General features: G+C 33.9%; 1 protein-coding gene across 10 annotated transcripts in view; it reads right to left on the bottom strand.

Moving 5' to 3' along the window:
* ANKRD17 (ankyrin repeat domain 17) overlaps positions 1–26,454 on the bottom strand; it is a 152,301-nt gene that overhangs the window by 61,775 nt on the left and 64,072 nt on the right. For all 10 annotated transcript variants that reach the window (XM_019720875.3, XM_019720898.3, XM_019720882.3 and 7 more), the window contains exons 2-8: positions 18,813–18,966; positions 10,197–10,353; positions 6,889–7,036; positions 6,514–6,661; positions 5,116–5,349; positions 2,416–2,510; positions 103–340 (exon numbers count right to left, since the gene is read on the bottom strand). In XM_019720875.3, coding sequence (XP_019576434.1) covers positions 103–340; positions 2,416–2,510; positions 5,116–5,349; positions 6,514–6,661; positions 6,889–7,036; positions 10,197–10,353; positions 18,813–18,966 — 1,174 coding nt within the window. The remainder of the gene's footprint in view (positions 1–102; positions 341–2,415; positions 2,511–5,115; positions 5,350–6,513; positions 6,662–6,888; positions 7,037–10,196; positions 10,354–18,812; positions 18,967–26,454) is intronic.

Consider the following 26,454-nt stretch of genomic DNA (forward strand, 5'->3'; position numbering starts at 1 on the left):
TTTATTACAAATCTACTAAAAGACGAAATATTGAATTCAATTTTATAAAATAATCTTACATTTTACACATTTATGTCTTAGTGTCTTGATTGGAATGGTTACCTTGGCCTAGAAGTAACGCCACCATCTCTTCATGTCCTTCGCGAGCTGCTTCCATCAATGGTGTATATCCTTCATCATTGACCTCCTCCAGGCTAGCTCCTCTTTCAATAAGTAAAGCCGCAAGTTCCACATGTCCACCACAGGCGGCCAAAGTCAACGGTGACTCAAATGAATCAGCAGGCATGTTCACTTGGGCACCACTGTCAAGAAGTAACCTCGCTACTTCAACATGGCCATCCTAATTACAATGCAATTAAAAAATTAAATCAGTACCATTTAAAAAAATCTTTTAAAATATAAAGATTTTTCAATTATTATACAATAAAACTTCCTGATCTCCATTTAAATAAGAATAAATGTACACCTAACTGTTGAATGAGCAAGGATTATTAAGACCTATCTATTTCTTTACTAAAGAGTAGGAAATAGAGATTGAGAATATAAAACATGTGGAAAATGATGTCTTCAATCAACAAGCTTATTGACCATCAGGAAAAAAAAACAGTTAAGTACATGAACAAGAGACTACTATGAGATAATGTCAGCACTGCATGGTAAAACTTAAATGCTAAAAGGATAAAGTTTAGAAAGCAAAAATTGGATTTTTCGGAGAAATCTTAAAAACATGCAAACTTTTGATTAGGTAGAAAAAGAAAAGTGGAGTATTTTTTGGAGGTGTGGGGGAATTGTGTGTAATATGTTAGGGCAAAGGGAACACAATATGTCCGTGGTACTGCCTTAGTTGTTCAACATGCAAATGAAAATTAAGAAAAAGCAGTTCTCTCTTATTATCTTCTGTCTCCTTTACCACAGCTTTCCTAACTATTGGCAATTCCAAGGTTCGCTTTTCCCTTCTTTTATATAGTTTTTCCTTCTATATATTACCTCACAAGCATTTCATTTTCTTTTAACATGTCATGCTCATTTTTGCCTCCATGCTTGCCATTTAATACCACTTTAATATCTCATTTCTACTATGGTTACTTTAATGTTCTTCCAACTCAGAATTTTTTCCCCTCCATAAGCAGTCAACTCCTACATTTCCTTTAAAGTCCAGTTTAAAACCTCAATCTTTTAGCAAACTTCCAAATGTCTGGCCCCTACTAATATCTTGCACCTACTTATAACACTTATTTCCAGTGCATGCTCATTAAGTCTATAGACTATTCCATTTTAATTTCTTAATCTACTTACAGGTTTTTTTCTCTAGTGGGGGTGGCAAGGATGTTTTAAGTTCCTTATCATGGGGCTATAACTATCCTCATCTTAACAGACGGGGGAACTCAAAACCTTTGAAAAAAACTCATGTTTGTTTAAAATAATAATTTACTAAAGCAAACAATGGAATGAAAAATAAGGAAAACAAATCAACTCAACTCTTAAATGGCTACCTAATGTTTTTTAAATTAGTAATTGAAATGTAACAACCCCTTAATCATTCTCTAAAGGGAAACTGAAAAAAGAAACTTCAAATCCATTTGGGGCTTTCTATCTTTGGCATGTTTTTCTCATGAATCTGACTATAACATTGCTCTGAGCCATTTCTGTGCCACGATACAGACGTTTAAGTGTACTATTACTCGTTCCCAAGTACAAATCCCAAAAAAAAGCTCTTATAAAAGGAATTCAGGGCTCAGAAAAGACCGTGATAGAGGGCGAATCATGTAACACACATATAATGATACTCTAATTTCAAATTTTTGATAAATAAAATTATTGGTTTGATGAACATATTATGGTTAGTAATCCCTGTTTCCCCGAAAATAAGACTATATTTCCGGCTAGGACAATCAGCTCTAATGCATCTTTTGGAGCAAAAATTAATATAAGACCTGATATTATGTTATATTAATTATATCACATTATATTATGTCATATTATATTATACTATATTATACCAGGTCTTATATTAATTTTTGCTCCAAAAGATGCATTAGAGCTGATTGTCCGACTAGGTCTTATTTTCGGGTAAACACGGTATGTGCATACTCTATGGATTATAGTCTCCTTTTTAACATCTTCAATCAACCTTTTAAAAAGTCAATTTTTGTGCTGACTATGTAAAACCAGTAGTTATGTGAGACTAAGAAAATGAAGGTAATTCTGTAAAGCTCCAGAAAGCACCTCTAATAGAATTTAATGTTGTACAACTAGTTCTGAAAACTACTGATTAATTCATATAGCTGAGGTTCTGCTCCATAGTAAGTCTATGATAAACAGAACCTCTGCACCCAAGGAAAAGGCACTCATTGTACACTGTCTGTCTCTACTAATATATAAATACATTTAATGTATGTATTTCACCAATCTTACCATGCAAGCCTCCATTAGAGCAGTGTGCATTTCATCTGTTTTATGCTCTTGATCTGCGCCTGCTTCCAAAAGAAATCGCACCATCTCTAGATGTCCTAAACCAAAAATGTGTAAGATTATTTAAAATGTCTTATTCCAAAAATATAAGAAAAATTCCAATGTTTTGAAGTTATATTTAAATTATAGCAATAAATTTATAAGGATAGTATTAAAGTCCGCGACAAGCCTCCCTCAACTGCTGAACACAACTTAAACAAATGATCTTTGCTCTTCTACTCCCTACCCTGTTGCCCTGGAAACTGTTGCTACTAGAATCCTTGCTGTAGCAGGTGAGAAAAGATGCCATTAAAATCCAACAACCAGAATATCTCCTCTACAACCTTTTCAGAGCCCAAGAATGATAAATTTCTTTTATTTATGGTGTAGAGTAAACTAGCTTTCATGAACTACTTGCCTGGGATGATTATAATCATTGAAATTATTTGAGAAAATGTGTTTTAAGGTTTAGTAACTAACTCAAATTTTTTAGGAACATCCTGCTTATAAGCTGAAAACTGCAGATATAAAAATATTCTTGAAATACCACTTAGTCTATATTCACTTATTTAGATATAAACATAGACACACACACACATACACACATACATATATACACACAGACTCACACACACATATATTTATGTAGTTTCAAATAAACCATATGCTTCAGTTCACATCAGGACGCCTTATGAGTAGGTACAAAGATGACACATTATATTTTAGAAAGGACTTTAGATGCTATGCAAGAAACAACAGAAAATTTAATAATTTTTTTTCCAGTTGCACTGCAGTCAATTCTCAATCAAGTGAGACCTAGGGTGGAGTGAATGGTGGAATCACAGATAAAACAACTAAAACAAAACTAATTTCATTAAGTGCAGAATCTACCATATCTTGTTTTTGCTAAACTACCTGCCCTCTACCCTCCCTTTCCTCTCTGTCATTCTCCCTTTCCAAAGATCCACATCAGTGTTAGTCTCAGCCTGAGTTCTATCTCTTCCCCATCTCCTCCTTGTCATTCTATGTCCTAGGAGACCTCACCAGAAATAGAGGAAAGGGAGAGGGTCCATGGATCCTTGGAAGTAGTAGAGATGTTCTCCACCAGCTCAGTTTTATATCCAGTTTCTAATTAAAGCCAGCAAGCCCCAACCTCAGATGCCCCCTTTTGGAAAGCAGGGTGGGGCTACAAGCAAAGGAGAGAGGGAAGAGGAGTTACATGTTGCCCCATCTCAATGCTCTTCTGACTAGCTGGGACTCAAGAAGTAAAATGCAGCCAGTACTAGGTTCAAATGTATTTGTGAAAAGGGGAGAGAGTCAACCAATCAGCCTGCCTTAGAGAGGCTGCCCCAAGGCTTAAGTCTTCTCCTCCTAAGGAAGATCAGCCTCTTCCTAATCACCAAACAGAACTGAGGAACTAGGGACTTCAGCTGTGCTTCCTAATCACCCTTAATCTGAAAACACCAGATAATCAAAAACTTTAGATAGACCATATTTTCACATTTAACGTAAATTTTAGTCATTTATGTACCTAAGCATTATTAACCATGTTTTTAAGGGAAGTTATTACAAAAGATTTCACACAACCTTGGCTACTCTGAAATAGAACCAAACAAAACAACACCAGGGCCAGGACTAGGGTGAGGCAATCCAAGTCAGGAGTACAAAATTTAAGGATGTATTCACTCACAAGCTTGTATAAGCGAAGATTTAGCCATTGAAAGTGAGTCACCTTAAATTTTGTACTCACCTTGCAAGAGCTTTTTTTGATGTCTCAGGGTCCAGAAATTACCACTTATTTTATGATACAAACACGGCTGCAGATGATACAAAACACTGAACTATATAGCTATGCAGACATAAAATTGCATGACATCTGCTTTTTTTTAAAGTTCCTTAGTTTATAGCCATTTATCTGTCATAAGGTGGAATTTGAAAAATGTCTGGTTCTGTGGGTGACTTTAGAATGTAGAACATTAGCTGCTTGAAGACCAAGCATCTTTCTAGACAATTGTCTTGCCCTTCCAAAAGAGGGTATTTTCTGTATTATCAGTATTTTCAGACTGGTTAACATCACTTAAAACGCCATATACACAGCTGCATATGGGTAGGTGTTGTCCAGCTCTTAACTTCTAATTTTATTAAATGTGTTGATGATACCCTAAAATTGTTCTTTTGAATTCAAAATCCATCCATGCCACTTTTCACTTTTCTTTTCATATTCCCTCCTTTTTCTTCAATTTTTCTCCTTTCTTCTTGGTATCATGAGAAATAGCTTAAGCACCTCCTGTTAGTAGATCATTCTGGCCATTTTTACTGTTTTCTTTTAAACTTACCGGCTGAATATTTCTGCACTCAATAGGATTCTTTTGTGTGAACTAGGAAAAATATACTGACATGCAACACCATTTAGAAGTGCATTTTACTAAACCAACTGTTTCTGATAAAGTAACTATATCAATTAACAGTCATTTTTTTATTGACAACATTTAAAACAGAGTCTATTAGTTGAAAAGTTTACATGTTAGACTTTTAAACTTCGAAATACTTCATCAGTTCATTACATGCTATATATTATCACGTTTTAACTTATTTTAGTTAAAAAAATAAATTGACATTTCATATGTTTAAAACTGTTGTTTAAAAAAATGTTTTATACTGTACCTTTGTAACAAGCTAATGTAAGGGCACTCTCTTTAAATTCATTGGAATGCGTATTAATGCCAGCCCCATTTTCTAGCAGCAATCTGGCTACTTCCACATGTCCAGCACTTCCAGCTTCCATAAGAGGAGTATGACCATTTTCATTATGGTCCTCAATACTAGCACCGGATTCCAAGAGCACCTTTACAACATCTACATAGCCTCCAGCACAAGCATATGTAAGTGCTGTATTGCCTATTTTAATGAAGAAAAACAAAGACATTAACATAAAATACCAAAATAAAACAGTCTAATTTAACATCAAAGAGAAAACGGAAATGGGAGACTATAACCTTAATAAATTTAGATATCATTTTTATATGTATAATTGCTTTCCTCCTTGCATTTTATCTTCTTTAAATCAACTCCCTGTTCTTTCCATTTAAAATTAGGGTCAAATACATGTGGAAAATCAGATACACTTAGCATGACTGTAGAGTTATAAAAGAATTGAACAATTCTGAAACTAACTTTTCCAATGAGAAAAAAGTTACGTTCATTCTAAATTTAATCAAAAAAATATTTCACAAGTTTTATTTTTGGGGGGGAATTGTAATTATTCATCATATACACCTCATACCATTCTTTTTAATCATACATATTTGTTTTCACTACTTCAAACATGAGTTTAACTGATCAAAGTTAACGTAATTTCAAAAACATTCCTTTTTGGTGATAAAAATCTCCCATGTTACAGGGAAAAAAAAAAATCATCCTTCTGGGTAAAATAAGGATTTCTAAAACCCCCTTATCAGAACCTGTATACTTTAAAAATTATTTAAAATATTTAATAATTTTGAAAATCTTACATGAAGAAAATGCACAAAATGTATTTTCATATTTTAGAGGTTTTATACAAATCCACGTATACTCAAATTTGAAAGGAAAAAAATTAATTTAGACTACAGTTATGTCTCTTGTGGAATACAATTATTTCATAATACTCTTTTTCTATAGGCCACAATTTAGTAACAGTGGGCAATGAAAGACCTGCATTTTGTTCCATATCCTTTATGTTCTTCATATCTTCCCTTCCTTTCTCCCTCGAAAAATAGGAAATCTGGACTTGAGAGCCATAGCCCACACCTTTCCATTTCCAAGAGGGTAGTCCTTCTTACTGGGCCAATGTTTAATCTAAAAGAACCTTAAAAGGCCATATAATTGCCCTCACACACAAAAATAGGAGACAATTCATTCAAAATATATTCTAGATATTTTAAACCTAACTCACAGACTTATGTAAGTGTGCGGCACTTATAATAAGAGAACTGCAAAATTATCACTAATGACCACTTTCACGTGAAGTACTTAATACTAAAGGGAGTTAATACTTAAAATTGAAAAAGAAATATGCATAACCTGTTGAAGACTGTGCATTGACATCAGCTTTATGAGCTAGCAGCAACTTCACAATTTTGACATGTCCTCCATTAGCAGCAGCCATTAAAGGTGTAATGTCACCTTTGATTCCCCTATCTTCCACATTTGCATGCATTGCCAACAAAACCTTATGAAAGAAAAAGTTTAAAGCATATTAGAAAATGGCATTTTCTTTAAAAATTTTTGAACATGTTAACACTTCCCTAGTCATACTATATATAGTAAAAGAGCCAACGAACACAAAATGTATCTAACAAAATTGTTTGTTGAAATGAGCCTAATGGTTAACTTTACTATGTCCTTACTACGCAGGCCAGGTTACAAAACAAAAAGCTTTACTTTGATAATACAAACCTGTGCAAGCTCATAGTATCCAGCAGAACAAGCTAAACAAAGGAGGCTCTCCCCTTCCTCAGTGTGTTCATTCACACTTCGCCCTTCAATGAGTAACTTTCGCACAGCATTTACATCTCCTTCTGAACAGGCTTCTGCCAAACTGCGGCTATTAGGAGAAAAATATTGTAATATCAGGATCTAAGAATATAAAACATTGCACAGCCTAAGTTCTGGACAGTATTGCTAAACAAGAATGATCATTTCAATATGATCCATAACAAAAAAGTAACTGAAAATGATTCACTTCACTGAGTTTTTAAAATCTACATATAAAAGTCACTGAATTAAAATTTTCAACATTATAAAATGTTTCGTTATGCAACTGCAAGATAAAATCCAATTTAGTACAAGTGGGAAAAACCAAAATTTTAAAACATAAAATTTTACAGAAACTCACATGAACAAAATACAGGTTATAATTACACTTCTTTTTGTTCAGTCACTAAAAAATTTTCATAAAAATTAATTAAAAAGTATTTATTTATTTAAAATAAAACTTGTACTAATTATAAAGGACTAGCTGAGTTCTTCAATCAAGTAAAGAGAAATCAGAAAGGAAAGTTGTGAGCATGTAGTTTCGACTAATATTTGAATAACTGCTAAGGAGAATCTTTTTTTGAAGTATTTACTTATGTCACTATGTTTTGTGGGCGTTCTGAAAATTACCCTGGCCAGGCAAAGGCTGAATTCAAGCAAAAGAGTGGAAAAGTGTAGCAACAGAAAATTAGACGGAGAGTGAAGTGTTTGCCCTGTAAACGACCTAAAGCAATTCCGACTATGCACATTTCTAAATATTCCCTCACTTTTGGATAAAGTTCATTCTGAGAAAAACACTATAATCTAGGGCTATTAATCAATATTCTCTTTATTTCAAATATAACTCAATTCATATAGCATCCTCTTGAAACATGGCCCTGTCACTTCAGACACTAACTTTCTTTACCTCTTCCTATACCCATGGATAACTTTCTATACCTCTATTATTACTAGATTCAGAAGCTCATCTTTATTTAGCTCAGCTTATGGCAGTCTCTTAAGCAGTCTCCCTGCTCTTACCCTTGCTCTCCTCTCTTTCAGGGTCTTTTCAATGAGGCAGCCAAAGATCTTGTTTAAAGGAAAGTCGATCATGTCACTCCTCTGCTCAGAAACCCCCAATGCCTCTAATCTCATTCACAGCAGAGACCAAAATCCTTACAAGATCTGTCTAGTAGTAAGCAGGATCCCACACTATCCCTGCCGCTTTACCTCTCTGGTTTTATGGCTTACTATTCTTACTCTTCTCTTCCCACTTTAGCCACATTAGCTTTCCTGCTTTTCATCAATAACACTAATTAAGCTCCAACTCCAAGATATACGTATTTGCTGTCCCTCTATCAATATATCTCCTCTCAGACACAGCTCACTCCCTTACCCATTTCAGGTCTTTGCTAAAAAGCCACCTTTCAAGTGAGGATTTCCCTGACCACTGTACTAAAAATGCCACGTGCCAACCCCAAACACTGCCCTAGCACTTTCAAATTCAAATTTTCCCCCCATAATTCTTATCAGTACGTGCCATACTATATATTTTTAACTTGTTAATTATATTATCTCCTTATTTAAGTCAGTCTTGAACAGCACTTAGTAAGCTTGTGCCATATTTCGATTTTATAAGATACACTGATGGTCCCTATACTGTCAGTGTTCGCTATCACCTTTAAGCAAGTTAAGGACAAATCCTCCCCACAAGACATTTCCTGTAGAAGAACACACCTTTTCTCTCTTTCAAGTGGTCTCTCATTCTCTCCCTCTCCCTCAGGGACACACCCTCTTCTACCTTCCCATTTAGACTTTCTTTCAATTTCCATGTATATGCTAGCTTCAAAACCTTATAAGAACTACTGTAGCAATGGTTGAACTTCAGAACTTGTGAACAAAGAGAACGTTAAATCTGGCACATGGCACTGCATTTAAATAATGTAAAATCTGGCATATAGCACTCACTGCACTCCACTATATTTCCCAAGCTTTGCCAAATAAATGTGACTGTCACCAACATGTTCTATTGTTTTGCTGATAACTTCTAGTATTTTCAATGCCAAAGAATTTATGACTTTTTTTCTATTCTATTTCCAGCTTGAACTAGCTTTAATACACTCTTCAAGGTGTTTTTAAATTTTCTTTTTTGCCAGTCTCAGCAGGTACCACATTGATAACTAACTATCTGGAGATTAGGAATATTATAGGCCAGTAAAACTGAACTGTTAACTAAGGAATAGAATCTGGGATTAACTAAAGAGGAAGAGTCAATCTATGAGAAGAATGGTAAATAAATTAATAAAAACACAAAAATCTGTTGAAATAAATACAGAGATAAGAGAAACAGCAAATTCACACTCTTGTTAGTATTATATAACCTCTCTTTCACGTTCTTAAAAGTAGCTACATAAAAACACTATTATACAAAAGACACTTTTTAAATGCTGTTTTCTTAATTCTCTAAACACATATATAAAACACTTCCATTTTCTCAACTGTTTAAAGGCAACTGCTGAAATAAATAAAATACCTTATTTTTATATTTAGAGAAGAAAAAGAAGCCTCTGAGAGTAAAAGCTGGTTCCTTGGAGTTTACATCCATTTTTCACTACACCACCCATAACTGTTCTTATATAAGAGATGGGGTAATTTTTATTGCATAGCACCATCATGAAAACATAAAAAGCCAAGTCACAAAATATCTGATGAGCCCTTACTATCCTATATAAAAGAAATTACAGCACATACAAAAATGAAGTCCCTGGGACTCACTTACATACAAGTTATGGGGATTATGTCTATGACATTTTTTGAACTTTCATAAAAGAAACCAAACTTTGCCCTTTAAAACAGTCAAAATTATGTACATGAACTGGAAAATGGCATGACTAATTAGAAAGCATTTACTTTTTTTCCACCAAAACATTAAAAGAATACAAAATCTAAATAAGCAAAAGATCTTTTATAACATATCGGCTAAGCCTTGCAGTCAGAAAAAACAGCTGTCCCAACCCTACCACTTGTAACCTATTTAAACTTAACCGCTTCTCTTAAGCTTTTCATGAATAAAATGGGTGTAAAAACAAAACCCATGCATGTGTATGGCTTTTGTTGACTATGAATAAGATAACGCATGTAAAGTGGCTGGTATAGTGACAGGCACAAAATAAATGTTCAATAAATGTTAGCAATATTTTATTACTTTTAAGAAAATGTTTTCATATTGAACACGGTGAAAATGCACTTACTTGTCCGACTGCCCTGCATTTGCTGTGCTTTCAGCTCTCATTCGGGTAAGTGCAGCAGCAGCTTCATCCAACGCACAACTAACAGATGAAGTCAACCTCCGAAGCACTTCAGGATCTGCAAAGGCTTTACCATCAGCCGTGGATAATTTGCCTATTCCTATATTATTTTCACACCAATATGGATACACCCAAAAGGAGAAACAAAGCAAAATTCAAGTTACTTAACTCTACATGTTATCAAATAACCTCCAAAGGGTACATTCACTGTATGTACTGTCTGCCCTGAATCTTTTGGGAAATCACTCTTCTCTAATTCTCTGATAACCTTATTCCTTCTGAGTGGTCTGTAACTACTTGATCCTGTTGCTCTGGTGCCAGAAATGGGTCTTTGGCCTAGGCTGGGACAACTGGGAATCCTCGCACAGACTTTTGCCACAGGGATGGAAGAAAAACCTATGTTTAAAGGTTGCTAAATTGCTAAGATGTGAGTCATGAACTATTTGGCCACTTCGATCACCACAAATGAAAAAGACTACCCAAATAAGTCAAAATGGAAAAGAGCAGAGAAAAGAAAGGAGACAGAGTTTTAATAAAGTTATTTTTGACTCACTAACACCAGTAGTGACAGAAGCCGGCACCATCCCTACATTTTTGGTAAATGCCTACTTTTATTTAAAAATATTTAGTTGGGGGCGGCCTGTTAGCTCAGTTGGTTAGAACGGGGGGTGGGTGGGGTGGTGGTGGTAATAACACCAAGGTTGCCGGTTCGATCCCTGAAAGCTGCACCCTCTTTAAAAAAAAAAGTTTAGTTGGGCTACTATCACTTGTGACAAAAAATGGCCTAATAAAAACATAGGCTATATAAAAGATTACCTCTACTTGAATACATATTTATTTCAAATTATAACTACAACTTATTACACATATAGTACTCAAAATCATATCTGAAAGTACCATATTTAGAAAACATTCAGGAAAGCAAAAGAAAAAAATTTCAAAAGCAAAAATGGCTAGTAACTACCTGAATGAAACATAACTTGTTGCTTTTCCAGATATCACTATAAGGAAAGCTTATCTCTAACCTTTATTATTCTACCTCAGTGGTGCTTAAACCAGGTTGCCCATCAGCAGTGCTTTACAAAAATATAGATGCTGAGTTCTCTGATATCTAAAGATGTAATTCAGTAAGTAGGAAGAGGGGCCTACACATCTACATATTTTAAAAGCTCTAAGGAGATTCTGATGCATAGCCAGGATTAAGAGCCTTTGCTCTAACTTGAAGATAAACATCTATTGGTATGATGGGTATTACAGAACCCAGCCACTCAACATGTGGTCCATGGACTAAAAGTACTGCTATCACTTGGAAGCTTCTTAGAAATGCAGAATCTCAGGTCCCAAGATTTATTGATCCAAAGCCTGCACTTAAAAAAACAATCCCCAAGCAATTCAGATGCATATTGAAGTTTAAGAAACACGATTATAGGTCTTAAAACAAACTAAGACATAGACCAAAAAAACCACACAAATGGAAACACTGAACATATCTATGCAGGTTTCTCATAACAACAGAAGGGCTAAAAGTTTGTGCTTAAAGTTATAAAAGAAAAATTTATTCTCGTTTTTTTTTTTTTTTTTTTTTTTTTCTGAAAAATCCAAAATATCAAATATTACATCTTATGGAACCAAAAATAAATCTGCCAAGAAGCCTTTGTGATTTTAAATGTATGTTCAGAGTAGTCAAATTTAGTACCTGCTATAATCAAGATGTGCAAATTTAGTATCTGCTATAATCAAGATGTGCAAAGGATAAAAGCAGTTTGGGTTCAGTAAGACTGATACCTACAATATAATTTGTGTCACTAATATTAAAAGCCAGTGTAGTCTGAATCAGCTATAGCAGTATTTATTCAGTAAGATATCCGTGGTTAGTTAAGTATTCTAAGACATTACTGAGTCCAAGGTCACAGATGCATTCTCACATGAAAGAATTAGCTCTATTTTTTTTTTTCCCAACTCAGATCAGCTATATAAGATAAACAACAATTTCTCAGTGTTAGCAACAGAACTTGGCAAGAGGATACATCTGGATCAGCAGAAAATAACCATTGTTTTAAAAAGAAAGAATACCAAAAACAAAATGTTCCGTATTACATTTTTATGAACTTTTCATATCTTCATAAGATAACTATGATAAGTAGGAAGTAACCTAAGATATACGTGGTAACAATTCAAACAGTGACTAAAAATTTATTCTCTCTACTATGGCTTATGGTGATCTTTTTACTGGTCTTATCCAGTTATTAAATATTAGTCAGTACAGATCAGAAAACAAAAAATACATGATGACCAGATTGTTCTTTCCAAATTGTGACATTTAATAAATTCAACAACAGGACCACATAACTTCAGAAAGAAGACACATTAAAAGACTATCTACATTTCTGATTACAAGATGATTTTAAGGTAATTATTTTCCCCCTTTTTCCTCTTAGAACTTACTCAAAGGAGAACTACAATACAATAGGAACTCCACCTTTGATAAAATTAGAAGATTTGATACAAATTAGAAAATTTGTAAATCTAATATTCACAAAGACAAAGTAAATAGGAGATGAAAAAGAGAAAAATAAAGATTAAAACAATTTAAAAACAATAAAAGAAAAAATAGATGTAATTGCTTAGCAGAACAGAATAAATAGAAATGTAGATATCAAAGAGAAACAAGGTGATCAGCCCAACAGGAATCGGAAATTATAGGTACTAGATACAGGTGTGATGAGCTTGGGTTGGAAACAGAGACTGGCTGAACGCCTGTGAGAAGAAGTCAGACACTTAAAGACTCCATCTCCAAACTGCACAGCCAGGTGATTATTCTCTAAAGCAAACAAACCAGGAAAGCTCTGGACTAGGAGGCATCAGACATATAGAGAAGGAAGAGATGAGGTACTAAATCGAAAATGAGGCATAAGTGAACGTGCATGATAAAACAGTGAGATCCTCAGCCCTCTCCCCACTTTCAACTCCCAACATGCTGGCAGCCAGATTTATAATTCACCATGCAAAAACTGGCAACTGTGTCTCAAGAAACTAAACAACCACAAAGAAAAAACTTGAAGATACTGACATATGGGGGTTTTCAAATCCCTGTGTACTAGGAATTCCAAAATGTTCCCAAGATTACCAGATCTGGTGTACACATTCTACATGATCCTTGGGACTGTGATTTTGACAGATTTTATCCCTATGATTAAGTTATGTTATATGGCACAGTTGACCTGAAGACAGGGAGATTATCTGGGTGGGCCTGATCTTTTATGAGCCAATGAAGAACAAAGAGATTTCTTTGCAAGACTGGAGAAAAGAAAGTCAAAGATTCAAAGCACGAGACAGATTCCATGTGCCCTGTTGACGTGAAGATGGAGGGGCCCACATGACAAACAATGTGGTCAACCTCCAGGTGAGAGCAGGCCCAGCAGACAGTCCATCAGGAAATTGATATCTTAGTCCTACAAATCCAAGGAACTAAATTCTGCTCCCAACAATAAACTTGGAAGCAGACTTTCTGCTACAGCCTACAGATAAGAACTCAACTCAGGTGACACCCTGATTTCAGTCCACAAGACTCTGAATAAAACAATCTAGTACCATTGTATGCCCTGATGGGTTACCTACAGAAACAAAGATAGTAAATAGGTACTGTGTCACAGAACTATGTTTATGGTAAACTGTTACACTATAACAGGAAACTTATATTACATATGTAATATATATGATACACAGACGGTGTCAAAAAAAATGTATACACATTTTAAGAAAGGAAAAAACTGTATTAAAATTGTAATACTCAATATATACATAAAATGAAAGATGAATACAAGTCACATTTGACTTCTGCAATTACGAGAGGTGCTCAAAGTGGTTACCATCAGCATCTAGACACTTCTGATTACGGTGAACTACTGCTTGAGCAACACTGAGAAAAAGTGTCCACTTGTATACATTTTTTTGGCACCCCCAATATAATACATAAACATATACTATATATGATATATAACAAACACAATAGAAAACTACGCTACGTATATAATATATAATTACATATATTATATGCTATATAATAAGGTATAATAAACACCAGTTGACAAAACATGCATGTGTACCTTCCAATTTTACTTTTTATGGCATTGCTATTGACTACAAACAAAACCCAGAGTTCACCAGGCATTTGAAATCTTAAATGTGAAAGATAGCCAAAAATATTCAAAAAATAAAGTTTCCTGTTATAGCGTAACAGTTTACCATAAACATAGTTCTGTGACACAGTACCTATTTACTATCTTTGTTTCTGTAGGTAACCCATCAAGGCATACAATGGTACTAGATTGTTTTGTTCAGAGTCTCATGGACTGAAATCAGGGTGTCACCTGAGTTGAGTTCTCATCTGTAGGCTGTAGCAGAAAGTCTGCTTCCAAGATAGCCAAAAATGAGATCAAAATCTTAAGATGCCAAAAATGCTAATGCTTCAGAGAAGGAGTCGGGAAAAGTAGCAGAGATCAGAGAATATCCTAAGTAAGTGTGGCTTCAAACTTCTGAACTCAAATACCAAAAATTAGGAGACAATGGAGCAGTAACTTCAAAAGTCTGAAATAAAAGTGATTTTTTAAACTAGAGTTCTATACCTAGTCAAATTATCAAGTATGAGGACAGTATGAAAGGTATTTCAGGCAAAGTCTCACAAAACTTTAATTTCTCAAACATCCTTTCTCAAGACACCTAAACTGTGATCAATCTCACCATCACAAAAAGAGAAACAACCAGAGTACCTATGTGATATATAAGGAAATATATATACCATGAAAGACTATTATTACCAGAAACAAAAATAAACCTAAATCTGGTCAAGTATCTGGAACTGAATTCTGATTCACAAAATACAGCACACAGAGGTACAACTGGCAAAATTCATAAAGTAGGACAAATGACTCAATTTCTTCAACAAATAGAAAAAAAAGGAGGAACTGTTATGATTACAAGATACTTAAGAACAATCATTAACATAAAAAATATGCAAACCTTCTTTGAATCCTAACTCAAATAAACCAACTATAAAAAAGACTATTACAAAACAACTAGGGAGAAACAAAAGAAAAAATAAACAAATGGGACTACCTCAAACTAAAAAGTTTTTGTACAGCAAAGGAAACCATCAACAAAATGAAAAGACATCCTATTAAATGGGAGAAGATGTATGTCAATGATACACTGATAAGGGATTAATATCGACAATTTTAAAACAACTCATACAACTCAACACCAAAAAAACAAACAATCCAATTAAAAAACAGGCAGAGGACCTGAATAGATATTTCTCCAAAGAGGTCATCCACATGGCCAACAGACATATGAAAAGATGCTCAATGTCACTAATCATCAGAGAAATGCAAATTAAACCCACAATGAGGTATCACCTCATAGCTGTCAGAATGGCCATCATCAATAAGCCAACAAACAACAGGTGGTGGTGAGGATGTGGAGAGAAGGGAAACCATGTGCACTGTTGGTGGGACTACAGATTGGTGCAGCCACTATGGAGAATAGTATGGAGGTTCCTCAAAAAATTAAAAATAGAACTACTTTATGACCCAGCAATTTCTCTCCTGGGTATTTATCTGAAGAAATCCAAAACACTAATTCAAAAAGATACATGCACCCCTATATTTACCGCAGCACTATTCACAATAGCCAAGATAGGGAAACAACTGAAATGTCCATCAATGGAAGACTGGATAAAGAAATTGTGGTACATATATAAATGGAGTATTACTCTGCCATAAAAAAAGAATGAAATCTTACCATTTGCAAGAATATGGATGGACCTAGAGGATATTATGCTAAGTGAAGTAAATCAGACTGAGAAAGACAAATACCATATGACCTCACATTATCTGTAGAATCTATAAGAACAGAATAAATGAACATACAAAACAGAAATGGACTCATGGATATAGAGAACAAACTGATGGTTGCCAGAAGGGAGGGGCACTGGAGGAATGGGTGAGAAAGGTGAACGGATAAAGAAGTATAAATGGTAATTACAAAATAGTCACAGGGATATGAAATACAATATGGGAAATACAGTTAATAATACTGTAAAAACTATGTATAATGTTAGATGAGTACTAGACTTACGGGGGGGGGGGGTCACTTCATAGATTATATAAATGCCTAACCACTACACTGTACAACTGAAACTGACATAAAATAATAATGAATGTCAATTGCAATTAAACAATATATGTAGTCATGGAATGTATATAGTATAGAGAATATAGTCAATGGTATTGTAAGATGTTAGATGGGCAGTAGACTTGTTGGTGTGTAAATGTCTAATTGCTATGTTGTTTTGTACAGCTGAAACTATTTTAAAAAACTGGGGAAATTTGAACACTGACAGGATATTTGGCGATATTAAGGAATTACTTTGTTTTTCTTTAGATATGCAATGGTATTTATTATATTATGGTTAAATTTATTTTTTTAAGTATTTAATTTATAGGTACTTACTGAAGCATTCATATATAAAATTATACGATGCTTAGATTTGCTTTAAATTAACATAGGGGGGTAGAGAGTAAGCAGGGTAGCAATGTATAAGGATGAAACAAGATTGTTCATACAGCAGGTGAAGCTGGATTGATATGCCAAGGGTTCATTATGCTCTTCTCTCTGGGTTTATAGGTGAAATTTTTCATTTGAAAAGGGAAGGAAATAAAGGAGGGAGGGAGAGAAGATGTGAGAGACAGAAGAAGTGAGAGAGAGAAGGAGGAAGGAAGGGGAGGCAGGCTAGCTGGTTAGCTACTGTAAAGAAAACAAAGAATGGGAATAAATACAGAAAGGAGAAAAATGAAGCAACTACTGGCATCCTATGAAATGGAACTTTACCTCCAAAAGTAGCTCCTTTCAGCTCAAATCACTTTCGTGTAGCATCTTTGAACCTGGTTCTGCCTCTTGGGGCCAGAGAAAACAAACTTCCCTCTTGTATTCAACCTGTGTCTTCTCAATTTCAGGAGAAACATTCCCTCCTGTTCCTCTTTCTGGTATGTTCTCAAATAATTCACTATCCTCTTTTTCCTCATGTAAACTTTTACAGCAACATCAAATTTCTGGCTAAAATATGCAAAATTATGTCTCTACTAGTTCATACAAATAGTTTTCTATACTCAAGGATAGGTCCTTGCACATGCTCTTATGTTTTCATCTGTATTTCATAATGATCTCTTTAATAATCCATTCTAGAACTTTACCCAAGATAGAAATCAAACTTAACCATGAGTTCTTCAAATATTTAGGTACTGCGTTAAAAGATATTTACTGAAATGATTACCAAATAGTAGTAGGTAAGTTTTATACCATGATTAAGTAGCAATTTACATGCATTGCTTGTATAATATACGGCACATTGGGGTGCTCGACCATGAACAATTAATGCTCACGGTATACGTCTACTTTAGAAAAGTTAAGAAAACATATGGTTATTTGAATTGATCAGAGAGATTTAGAGTTACTGCTCTCTTATATTTAATGTATATTATATATATATGGTGCTAAATATTTGATTATCTATATAATATCTAATAAAAACACTTCCTATGAAGACAAATATGATGATTCAACTTTACAGGATTTCAAGAGATGGTCTATGACAAAAAATTGGGGGGAATTATATATATTTGATTCTCCTTATTCATCGTAGTTATGTTCTGTAAAGTTGCTGGGAACACTGAATTAATGAATTCTGAACCATTCTCCTACAGGAAAAACAGGGCTAGGTTCCTTCGAGCCTCTGGGTCACAACACTTGCATTAACCAATCAATATATAAGCTTGTTTTACATGTGTTTTTGTTTAAAGACAACCTTATTTAATATATAGGTGATTCATTAATATTGCACTCACAGCTAACAGCACTGCAACTCATGGCTGAAATAAGCTTATCTAGCACAGGTATTTTCTCCGTATGGCACATCACATAGCCTTCTCACATTTAGGAACACTGTTATCAGCATTACTCCTAAGGGCCATTTTAAACAGTGAAATTATCAACAGAAGGCACAAAAATGTGGCACTGAGTAGATCGTGAAAAGGACACTTGTTTACAGTATGAAAGCTGAAACAAGAAGGCAGAACATCACCTTATTCCACCTCAGCGGGGAACATGTGTGTAGGACGATTCAAATTTTTCACCATTCTGTGCATTTCTATGAAAGACTGAGAAAGTGCTGTGAGTACTAATTTTGGGGGCACAAATACATTTTACAAGTAGGCAAATTCACAAATACGGAATTCGGGACTAAGGAAAATCAACTGTATAAGAAGTTCCTCTTTATAAGGTTGACAGCAACTGTATCTTTTACTCTGGTAATAAAAATACTCGTATTTTTTATTGAAATGTTCCATGTAATTCTCTAGAAAATAATACATTAACCTTTATGGACAGTATTATCCTAAATGTCCAAGATCATACATTGATTAAAAACAGGAGTTTTTATTAGATTTATATGTAGTTTTGGAAAGTTCGGTAGACTTATTACACATGTAGTGTCTGCAGACTTACCTGCAGCTTCTAGTAAAGCTTCCAGTCTAGCTTGTGTTTCTGGATCTACTGTCCTGAGGTCTGCACCATCAGCGGTACCTGACAAGAGCAACTTGGAAGCCGTTTCCAGCATTGGATTTTCCAGATCATCCTGATCCAAAATGAAAGACTCCACCTAGAAAACAAATACAAAAAAAAAAAAAGAAAAGAAAGGAAGGGAGGAATGAAAGGAGAAAGGGAAAGTGGGAAGAGAAATAAACAGAAGGAAAAGAGAGAAAAAATATTTTAACGTAAATATCAAAGATAATAAATGCAATGCAAACCTAAATAAATTCAACGGGATATATAAGCCCACTGTTTAACTATAGGAGAAAATTATATCTATAGAAGAATTTAAGAATGAATTTAGGAATATGCAGTCCAATTTTTTTTCTAAAACCATTATATATTCTTTTCTATTTAAATTGGTGGAGTGAAGCCGGGGCAGGGGCATGGTGGTTAAAAGGTTAATGTTTAGACTGAAAACTTTGACTTAGAGGACCTAAATCAACCATTCTTAGAAGTTTTGCTCTCAGGACCCCTTTATTGCACTCCCAGGGAATAAAGGGACTTCATATAAAGGTTAAATTTATTAATATTTGCTATATTACAAATTAAACTACAATATCAAAACAAATCCTATTTGTTAGTATCACCACTGGATTCATAAGTTCTGGAAAGCTTTCAAGCGCAGGCAAATATATTTCCAAAATTCTAATTTGTGCTTGAAAGCTTACTTTTATCAGTGGCAACAAATACTGCCAATCATTTTCCTTAAAGTGACAGGCTCATTTATATCATTTCTGAGAATTGTTATCAAATACTCAAGTTTGATCAGTGTAATGTGTCTGTCAGATATATTTTCTAGCAAAAATGGCATTTCATGAAAAGAAAAATGGCTAATTCGGCTCATACCTTAAAAACAAAAAAAGTCACACAAATGCTTTTTCTCCAAACACCATACTTTTGTATGCAGAAGTGTTTTATGTGTACTTCCCATTTTGTCACACATAGCAGTATTAAAAGGACATGTATTCAAAAGTGGAGATTCCCTAAAATTAATATTTATTGCTTCATTAAAATTATGCTTAAGTGAAAATGGCTTTTTTTTTTTTAACAGTGAGTACATGGCAGTGAAGAATACAATGATATTAGGTTGGTGCAAAACTAATTGCGGTTTTTGCAATTATTTTTAACCTTTAAATCTCAATTACTTTTGCACCAACTTAATACTATTACCTGACAAGAGCAACTTGGTAAAAGTTTATTTTGACAACCTTAATCATAGCGCTACTTACAAATAGGTATAAAGATATATTATTTTCTGTTTGCTGGTAAAAGATTGATAATTATTATATATAATAATTTTATATATATATAAAAATCTCACCACTTAACATGATCAGGGAAAATTTATTTCACAAATCTAAGGTACTTGTAACTGCACTAACTAAAAAAGTAATCTCTAACCTAGAACACAAAATTATACTCATGTCTAGTATCTAGATGTCAGAAATAAGAAAAAACCTTTAAGAATTTATTCGTAATCACCACAACATCTGAAACTCTGTATTGCTCCATCTTTCAAAGTCACCTGTCTTGTAACCAGGCATAACTGCTATATGTAATCAACATATTTAACATTGAAAGTTAAATTTGGGCCAATACGTTTCTCTCCAAATTTCAAAAACTAACGCAGTTTAACGTAAGTGATATTGCAGATTTCTAATATTTCAAATACAAATAGACACAGAATACTCTAAATAACCTCAGGAAAAAAACAAGATTAATTCTGTTTTTTATTTTAAATTATAATCAAAGGCAGAAGCAAAAGCCTAAGTGTTATACTTTAAGGAGGTGGACTTTTGAGTATGGTCTGGCCACAGCAAGGTGTGATTCAAAATTATAGCATGGTAGAAACTGTCTTCCTATTTTCAACCATGGTCAAGATGAGTCTTTCTAAAGAAAAATTTGCTTCACAATAAAATTTTCTGTTAAGCAATAGCTACTACTTTTCAATCTAATTGGAGAAGAAACAGAAAGAAAACAAAGGAAATAAACATGGGAAAATGAAAATAGGTAAAATGAACAGATGAAAACTTAAGTAATACTTTAAGTTTTAGAAAACAAAAGATTTCAGAGTAGTGGTTAAGTGCCAAATTAAAAGTACAGATCAGAGGTATTAAAACTGTTCAAAGGACACACTGCATGCAGAAAGAATAATATGAAAGGATTTTGACCAAAATAATTTGTGAAAGAAGGAAAAAAATTGGCACTGAGACAAGTATAAAATTTCTGTATGGGAGAACAGAGGGTTTACTGTAGGAAAAGTCAGAAAGTTAGAAGTTAGATCATGAAAGGTATTAAATTTCAATCAAAAGTAATTTTCAGACACAAAGTCCCCTATTCCAGGTTGTACCTTAACTAAGCTTGATAAAAATTTACTAAGAAAAAGGTACCTCAATCCCTACATGAGGGATACTAAGTATAGAAATGTTCTTACTGATGTCAAAATTCTCCATAAATTCTTATGCTGATTTTTAAGCCCATTGTTTTAAGTATAAAAAACTTGGTAACAAAAACAGTAAATTCAATGACTATGAAATTCTGTATGTCGTTTTTTTTTTAAAGGCATTAGGATGAAAGAAAAGAACAGGAATGGGTATCTATTACATCCTCACCACTCCCAGTTTAAGATTAATGAAGAAAAAACTAATTTCAAGGATACTGTTACGGTCTAAAGACCCAGGTACCATAACTGCTTTACCTGCTACCTAAGCAAGTCTTTCAGCCATCTCTAGACTTTTATTCTGCATTTTTAATAAATGTATCACACATGATTTATTATATATATTTACTGCCTTTCTAAACTTCATGGAAACAGGGACTTGTCTGGCTGACTGATACATATCCAGCAACTAGACTACACCTATCAAATTGTCAGGACTCAAATAATTCCTGAGCAAATAAAAGATGGTTTTAGGATCCATCCCTTTCAGATTATAAAAGGCTGTAGTGTATATGAAGAAGAGTTTGTTGCAAGAAATAAATTTGAGTATATTTTATAAATGTAAAAAAGTTGTACGTTATTTATGCAGCACTGATTATACTAACCTCTATACTTTTGTACATATTAAATTCTTTTGGTTTTGAAGGATTAAAGGTTATGTTTTACTGCAGATTGATTTTGTTTAATAACAATTATTATTTAACAGTAATACTGTTTAGACTAACAAAAGTAATTATTTTTTACTTTCTTCCCAAACTAAACTTAACAAAATGCTTGATAATGTAAACCAAGGTCTTTTAACAATGGTTAAGACTTAATGGATTTCTTTATGCCATTAATGGTACTCTCAATCCTTCTATACTCAAAACACAATCACATGGAAATTTGGAAATGCAGGACCATCTGGATCATTAGCATTACTGTGAACATTAGCATTACATTTCAAACTAACTCCTCTTCAAAACAAACATCATCACTGCCATGTTAGAGAAGAGCAGCCCATTTTTTAGTAAACTTATTTATTTCAAAGGATAAGGATATAATATATTCTGATTAGCTGGACATCATATCTACAAACATCATTCAATTTAACAAATATTCACCACCAATTACATACTAGGTGCAAAGCAGTAGGATAACCAAAGGAGAATGGAAATACAATGAATTTATTATAATCAAGGCCTTCCACGAATGTACAATATAGAAAGGCAACTCTGTGTGCAAAAAGCTAACTATGCCAAACAAGAATGAAAAATAGTGCCAACTAGATACTAATGTAATGATTATACAGAGTAAAAAGAATTCTGAACCAGAACAGAAAAAAAAATAATGCTTCAAGAAGATGGGGCCTTTCAACACTGTGCTGAGAAGCTCACAATTTATACGGCAGGTTACTGGAGGAGGTGAGGACAGGCATACCTTGTTTTATTGACCTTCACTTTACTGAACTATGCAGATTCTACATTTTTTTTACAGATAAAAGATCTGTGCCAACCTGTGTCAAGCAAGTCCATTAGTGCCACTTTTTTCCAACAGAATTTGTTTATTCTATGTGTCTCTATGTCACATTTTGGTAATTCTCGCAATATTTAAAACATTATTATTATTATTATTATATATTGTGATGATCTGTAATCAGCGATCTTTGATGTTACAATTTTTTAACTGTTTTGGAGTACCACGAACTGCACGAATATAAAATGGCAGACTTAATAAATATCTTATGTACTAATATTATGCCTCCTCAACCACCTACCCATTCCCTCTCTCACTCCCTCTCCTTGGGCTTCCCAATTCTATGAGACACAATATTTAAACGAGGTCAATTAATAAACCTACAATGGCCTCTAAGTGTTCAATTGAAAGGAAGTCACATGTCTCTCACTTTAAATCAAAAGTTGTTTGGTTGGTGCAAAAGTAAATGTGGTTTTTGCAATAATTTTTAACCTTTAAACCTCAATTACTTTTGCATTAACCTAGTAGAAATGATTCAACTTTGTGAGGAAGGAATGTCGAAAAGCTGAGATAGGCCAAAGCATAGACCTCTTGTGCCAAACAGCCAAATTGTGAATGCAAAGAAAAAGTTCCTGAAGGGAATTGAAAGTGCTACTCCAGTGAACACACGAATGATAAAAAAGCAAAAACAACCTTATTACTGATATGAAAGTTATAGTGGTCTGCATAGGAAATCAAACCAGCCACAACATTCCCTTACGCCAAAAACAAATCCAGTGAAAGGCCCTAAGTATCTTCAATTCTATGAAGGTTGAGAAAGGCAAAAAGGCTGCAGAAGAAAAGTTTGAAGGTAGCATAGGATGGTTCATGAGGCTTAAGGAAAGAAGTCGTCTCTCTAACATAGAAATGCAAGGTGAACAGCAAGTGCCAATGTAGAAGCTGCAGAAAGTTATCCAGAAGATCTAGCTAAAGATAATTAATGAAGATGGCTAGACTACACAACAGATTTCCAATGAAGATGTCATTTAAAACTTGCATAGCTAGAAAGGAGAAGTCAATGCCTGGCTTCAAAGCTTCAAAGGACAGGCTGACTCTCTTGTTAGGGGTTAATGCTGATGGTGACTTTAATTTGAAGCCAATACTCATTTACCATTCCAAAAAGCCTAGCGCCTTTAAGAATTATGCAAAATCTACTCTGTCTGTGCCCTATTAATGGAACAATAAAGCCTGGATCAAAGCACATCTGTTTACAGAATCTTTTAATCCCACTGTTGAGACCTACTGCTCAGAAAAAAGTTTCCTTTCAAATATTACTGCTCATTGACAATGCACCTAGTTACCCAAGAGCTCCGATACAGATGTACAATATTGATGGTTTCATGCCTGCTAACACAGTTCCATTCTACAGTTCATTGACTGAGGAGTCATTTTCACTTTCAAGTCTTATTATTTAAGAAAATACATTTTGTGAGGTTATAGCAAACATAAATCATGATTCCTCTGAGAGTTCTGGACAAAGTAAATTGAAAACCTTGTGGAAAGGATTCACCATTTGAGATGCCATTAAGAACATTCTTGATTCATGGTCAAAATATCAACATTAACAAGAGTTCAGAAGAAGCTGACTTCAACCCTCATGGATGAGTTGGAGGAGTTCAACTTCATTAACTCTAGAAGTGATGGAAATAGCAGCAGGAGAGCTAGAATTAGAAGTGGAGCCTAGAGATGTGACTGAACTGCTGCAATCTCAAGATGAAACTTTTAGCAGATGAGGAGTTGCTTCTTATGGATGAGCAAAGAAAGTGGTTTCTTGAGATGGAGTCTACTCCTGGTGAAGATGCTGTGACGATAGTTGAAATGACAAAAAGGATTTAGAATATTATGTAAACTTTACTGTTAAAGAAGTTTCAGGGTTTGAGAGGATTGACTCCAATTCTGAAAGAAGTTCTACTGTCAGTCAAGTACTATCAAACACTCTCACATACTACAGAGAAATTGTGAAAGGAAGAGTCAATCAATGAGACAAACTTCATTGTCTTATTTTAAGAAATTACAAGACACCCCAACCTTCAGCAACCACTGATCAGGATGATCAGTCAGCAGCCATCAATACTGAAACAAGACTCTCCACCAACACAAAGACTATGCCTCACTGAGGGTTCAGATGATGGTTAACATTTTTTTATCAAATAAGAATTTCTAACTGCTTCTTTAGATGTGATGCTATTGCACACTAAACAGACTAGTGTAAATAAACTTTTGTATTTACTGGGAAACCTAAATTCACATGACTAGCTTTACTGCAGTATCTACTTTACTGTGGTGGTCTAGAACCAAATCCACAATATCTCCAAGGGATGCTGTATTATAATAAATAATCCGTGTTTGAGAAAGATAATTGGAGACCATGTGAACGATGGTTTTGAACAGATGTGACAACAGACAAAAATCTATTAGGAACTTACTTCAGCATGTCAAATAAAAGATTATGCGAGGTAGGGATGACAAAAGCGTCAGTCTCTGAGCATAAAAACACTTCAGAAAATAAGAATGCCAGCAACTCCAGAATTTGGACTTCTTGACATTCCCCATTATCCCACCCCTCACCTATTCATCAATTTATTACTGCTTCTGTTGTTCTAGAAAATACCCTGTTCATTTACCATTGATTTTCAAGCTAGTAATTGAATTTCAAGATGATAATCTCTGTTTAAAGAAAGGTAATCTAGATCTTGACTATATGACAAACACTTTTAGAATAACAAAGAATTACTACACTTGCTCTAGGAAAACAAAGTATCTTCAATCCAAAGCACCATGCTTAAAATTTGAAGATCTCTTAATCCAGTCAATGCAGGAAAAAAAACCCTTCCAAAGAATATTTATGATTTTTCCTTTTAGTAAATGTTTATGTTTGATTTTTGACCAATTTTGTTGTATCACTTACATAAAGTGGGTTTATAGGCATAGATCATAACTGATACCACTTTACCTACAAACCCTAAAACTTCATTAAAACAATTTGACTTGAGGCCATCATCATGGACTGAATTATGTAACTCAAGTGTTGTCACTTTCTCGTTGATATTTTGAGAATATCACTGATAGGGATGATTCAGAAATAGAATTAACAAACTATACTTATATTTCATACTGAAATAGAATTTAATCTATCATAAATAGAGAAAACAGTCTTTGAAAACAAACAAAACCCAACTATATCTTAAGCAAAGAAAAGATCGCAACAAATTTCCAAAAAAAACCAAAAAACAATATAGACTATATTCTTGGTCCATAAAGCTAAAAGATACTAAAAATTAACAATATAAAGAATACTCTACTTGAAAATTTCAAAAGAAGAGAAAAAAAAACCTACTAATTAACTCTCAGAATACAAAGGAAATGAAAATTTAAATTGTGAGCATATTTCCTATGGGATTTGGCCATAGCTATCCTTAAAGAAAAATTCAAAGCCTTAAATGTATTTATTAGAACACAAGAAAGATTTAAAATACATAAAATAAAAAACTTCAAAAAATACATATCAAAATATATCAATAAAATTTATAATGATAAAAACAGAAATGAAGAAATTGAGAAGACACATAGAAGTAGTAATTGATAAAACCAAAAACTGTTTCCTGGGTAAATCTAGCAAGA

The sequence above is a fragment of the Rhinolophus sinicus genome, chromosome 1, assembly GCF_057876585.1.
Source record: "Rhinolophus sinicus isolate RSI-liver-muscle chromosome 1, RSI-T2T, whole genome shotgun sequence".
NCBI lineage: Eukaryota > Metazoa > Chordata > Mammalia > Chiroptera > Rhinolophidae > Rhinolophus > Rhinolophus sinicus.